At 44.6% G+C, this 4,695-nt stretch overlaps 1 protein-coding gene across 1 annotated transcript in view; it reads right to left on the reverse strand.

Annotated features, from left to right (window-relative positions):
* The window catches only part of mylipa (myosin regulatory light chain interacting protein a), a gene marked incomplete at its 3' end in the record, with an annotated part of 25,439 nt that extends 21,878 nt beyond the window's left edge, over positions 1 to 3,561 (reverse strand). The window contains exons 1-2 of the mRNA XM_080527655.1: positions 3,427 to 3,561; positions 881 to 1,071 (exon numbers count right to left, since the gene is read on the reverse strand). Coding sequence (XP_080383781.1) covers positions 881 to 1,071; positions 3,427 to 3,513 — 278 coding nt within the window. The 5' untranslated portion in view covers positions 3,514 to 3,561. The remainder of the gene's footprint in view (positions 1 to 880; positions 1,072 to 3,426) is intronic.
* Between the last annotated feature and the right edge of the window lie 1,134 nt (positions 3,562 to 4,695).

Consider the following 4,695-nt stretch of genomic DNA (forward strand, 5'->3'; position numbering starts at 1 on the left):
TTATCTGGAAAGAAATGTTTATAATCCAAGCCCTTACTCCAGCATTCGAAACATTTAACACCCGCACAGACGTTCTGAATTTGCGGTAAAAGGCACCGTGGAAGAGTCTAGATTTTTTTTTTTTTTTAAAAAGACATGCCAAGTTCTGCTTCTCGAGACTTCCTGTAAATCAGTCAACAGAGCGACAACAAAGAAACCGAAAGAGAAAAGCAACAACACCAGTTGTTGGAAGCACACTTCCCCCTCAATAGGACCCCAGTGGGGGGTGGTGGTGGGGGTTGTGAGGGGGGACCCAGGGGGGACCCAGGGGCAGACAGCAACACAGTCCGTCCCCCCGTCCCCCCCACAGCCACATATCCCATTTCCTGCTTCTGCCTCTCAGCTGCAGGGCGCTCAGCAGCTACAACGACCTATAGTAAACTCTGAGCGGTCGGGGTTACTAGAGGGCGTTCCACTGTACAAGACGTTCTTTCCTGACTGTACTCTGGCTGGCTTGAAGTGCTACTTTGGTTTGCCGAAGCGCTACTTGTTTTTCCCCTTCCCCGCTCCTCCCTCTCTCCGAGCGGGAGCACATGACTGAGGAGAAAGAAGGAGCGCTCGCCACAGTTAAAGCTAATTCTGTTACATGAATATTTAACATGTAACGTGACTGTTGTTTTTTTTCCTCAAGCTTTTTCCCCTCGTGACGCAGAGAGGGGACCACGGAGAATATACGGCTTTACGTGAATGAAAGCGTTTGCTGGATGTGTGTAGGGGAATAGGCATGCGAGAGAGAGAGAGAGAGAGAGAGAGAGAGAGAGAGAGAGAGAGAGAGAGAGAGAGAAAGAGAGAGAGAGAGAGAGAGAGAGAGAGAGGTTGTAAACAGTGTGTGTTAAGTTACCTTGTCTGCTCCTGGAGAATGAGATGAGGCTCCACAAAGAACTTGACCCGGAGCCTGAGGCGGCAGGGAGTCAGGTTGTCCATCTGCTGGCAGATTCTGTTCCTCAGGTTCAACCACAGGTTCTCTCCTTTGCTGCCCGAGAACTGCAGGCCAAAGTAGTCCACTTCTATGATGCCCAACTTCCTACACACCTGGGCCGACGGCAAACAAACAAACAAAAGTCTGTCAGCTAGGGGGAAAATGACTCAACACAGCGATGAGCAGGGCGGAAACAAAGAAAAACGTTGAATGAATGAATGAACTTTATTGTCATTTATACAGTACAGGTACCATACAACGAAATTTAGTCGGAGGGGCTCCCCTGGTGCTTGGAAAAAAAAAAGAATTACTAAAAACAAGAAGGGAAAAGAGCTGGTTTACATAAATAAAGGCTATACTATACTATACTACTATACTATACAAATTTAGAGTTAGGGTGTATATTCAATTAAAAAACAAAACACTGGAATAAGTGTTAGGTGAGTTATTGGTTACCCAGTTATTGGTTCTGTAACTCGCTAGACATCAGTAAAGTCGTTTGTAGCGGCGGGTTGGGAAATAAATGTTCTTTGATCTTTTTCCCGCGGTAATAAAGCAAGCTCATCCCACGCGCCCCTCACCTGCAGCACCGGTGGGGCTATGACGTCACCTCACCGGAGCGACTCGAGCGAGATAAGTGTATGAACCTTTAACCTTAATTTTTTTTATTTGTAGGCCTATAGCACTTTTCCTGCAAACGTTGCAGCTCAAGGTGCTGTAATCATCATTATATAAAATCATCATTTAATCATTTAAAGGCTAAATTAAAAAGATGGGTTTTGAGTCTTGACTTGAAAAGTATGTGCTGAGGTTGCATCCCTAATGTAAACCGGCAGTGAGACACAATTTGGGTGCATAAAATGAGAACGCAGCCTCACCAAATCTCTTCTTTTGTACATGTGGTACACAGAGAAAACCAGCGTCAGAAGACCTGAGAGCTCTTTTGGGGCTGACGACTAGAACGTTTCCATTTCAACATTTTACAACCGATTCAAACACGCCGTGCTGTGAATGTGATACGAGTGTTTTATCCAGAGCCCGATCATAATACATCGATTGTAGAAGTCAAGAGAAGGCCACTGACAGACAAAGTTCACATGACTCCTGGATCCATGATGTGGACGGTGGTGTGCCCAGTCCTCTTAAGGAGACGTGACACGGAAACGAATCAAGTGATCAAATCTAAAACAAATAAAAAATAGCTAGACCTAACTGATTATGTTGCACTATTCGTGAGTTTAGAATGATAAGGTTCTATCTCCGTTTAGAATGATAAGGTTCTATCTCCGTTTTAAAATGATAAGGTTCTATCTCCGTTTAGAATGATAAGGTTCTATCTCCGTTTAGAATGATAAGGTTCTATCTCCGTTTAGGGCAGTTCAGAGATATTGAGAGCGTCAAAGTTTTTACATTCCATTATGTTCTGTGAGATGGAACCTTTGTATTTTATGAATTACTAACTCAAAAATGTCAACATTTTAAAAATAACACCACACAGGCATTAATAAACACCTAATGGATCAGATTATGTAAAAAACACAATTTTGACAAAAATGGAGATAGAACCTTATAATTCTAACGTCACGTATTACATTCTCGGTGTCATCCGGAGGGTCACCAGTAGGCCAGGCCAGTCAGTGACCTATTATTAGTCACCTATTGATTGATCTTCCCACAACAACACCACCAGCACACCGACACCTCATCAGCGTGGCCGGGTGAACACGGATGAACTCAAGTAACCTTGACAAAAGGCATGGACATGCTTGCACACACATACACACACACGCACACACGCACAGGATGTCACCCACACTTAAACACAGGCCTACCACATCATGACTCACACAGTGTTGGTTCCTTTGTAAACCGTAAATAGTGGGTCTAACTTATTATAACAAAAGGACAAGGTTGTAGCGCTGTAGGAGTTGGGACAATGTATCCAGATCCATTCAGACAGACAGACAACCTGAGGCGATCGTGTTAAGTGACCAGTACATAACCAGCCATCACCTTGTCTTAAGATGTCTTAATTAACCAACATTTTGTCTGTCAAGATATATTAAGTCGTCTTAAGACCTAACCTAAAGACATGCACTCATGCACTCACTTAAGACATGGAGCATAAGAGCCATATTTTCTGTGTCTTGAAGAAGTTATAGTATAACTTAGATTATGCATCGAATTGTGGTTCTCAACAAAACAATATCCGAACACACACACACACACACACACACACACACACACACACACAATCATCTCTGACAGCCCAGGTGTTGCGTCTGTAACGTTACGTGCCACGAAACTGATTTAGCTGGACACAAATTATATTCAAATAGTTAGCTTATAACAAGAAATAACCTAAGTGAACTACTCTCGCGATAACAACAGAATAGTAAACCCGCACACATAGCAAAGAGGCAGTGTGTTCTAATCTCGCGATAACAAGGTATGTGTTCCCACCATACCTTATTCAGACAGTCTTCTCCGTGCGCCTTGGCGTCCACTTCCACCTCCATCACCACCGAATCCGGACGTGTAATGTGGCAAAGCATTGTTCTATCTTTGGTCTAATATCTCTCTTTTTAAAAAATAAATAAAACTACCTCGGTGTGCTTCTTTTTAAGCCCCTACATCAAGCCTTCGTTCACTTCCCAGAGCCCCTCACACACTGTGTGGCAAACAGAGCCTCCCAGCTGGAGGCTATATCAATGGGATTGCTATGCGAAGCACCGCCTACTCCCGGAGAGAACCAATGAGAACGCGTTTGACATATTCGGAGCGACGGGCCCCAGCCAATCGAAAGTCCTGTGTCATTTTATCCGACGAAAACACCCTCGTCGTGGCTGGAACGCATGAGGCGTCAAAGGCGCCCTCTGCTGGCGGGCCGAGCGTGGTGCGTGTTGAGCAGGGCTTCGAGTGGATTCAGCGGTGTGTAGTTTTGTTATGAATTATGTATTTCAATTCAGATCCGTAAATAGAAGCAGAGAAGACTGTGCCTTGACATTTAACTCCTCGTGGTGCTTCTTGTTTTTGAAAAAACGTTTGAATTTTTCATGAGAAAGGAAAGAGATTGTTGTTTTTTCCCCTCCACACACCTCCATAGGCCCCTGGTGTTCTCTGGGACGAAAGAACCTTGAAAGGAATCCTGCTTCAAGGTTCTGGGTCCAGCATAACCTCCCAAACTAAAAGTGCAAACCTACAAACTGTCATAAGATCAACATGCCTCTAAGCGAGAGGTCTTACTTTCCCTGAAATTCGATATCCAGTTTGATCACAGTGATTGGGTTAAGCGTTTACAGACAATAATCATACCGTTTTTTTTCTTTTATGTCCCTATGACTTTCAATACTATTCCCTTTCCCCACCTCTTCATCGAAGCCGCAGTTGATGACACCTTACCCTTTCTGAGAGGAAATGGGATCATGTGTACATCAGTGGAGGCTTGACGGAGGGTTATGTTGTGTGTTTGATACCACCCCTCCCTCCGTCCCATGCATTACAATGAGCCTGTTGTCTGACGTCTACCTCCACCAGCCTCCCCCTGCTGTCCCTCTTAATCACCCCTCTGGTTTACCTGTGTGGACGTACCTGTAAATCACCACACTGCTCATCCCCGACCCACGCTGTCACCATAGAAACTCATCTTGTGGTGGGTTTTGATGAATTGTTTGTCGGGGGGGGGGATTTTTCGCCATAGAAATGTCAGTCCTATTCACACGACACAAGGTGCTTAA

This window comes from Nansenia antarctica (assembly GCF_963989245.1).
Source record: "Nansenia antarctica genome assembly, chromosome: 3".
NCBI classification, from domain to species: Eukaryota; Metazoa; Chordata; class Actinopteri; order Argentiniformes; family Microstomatidae; genus Nansenia; species Nansenia antarctica.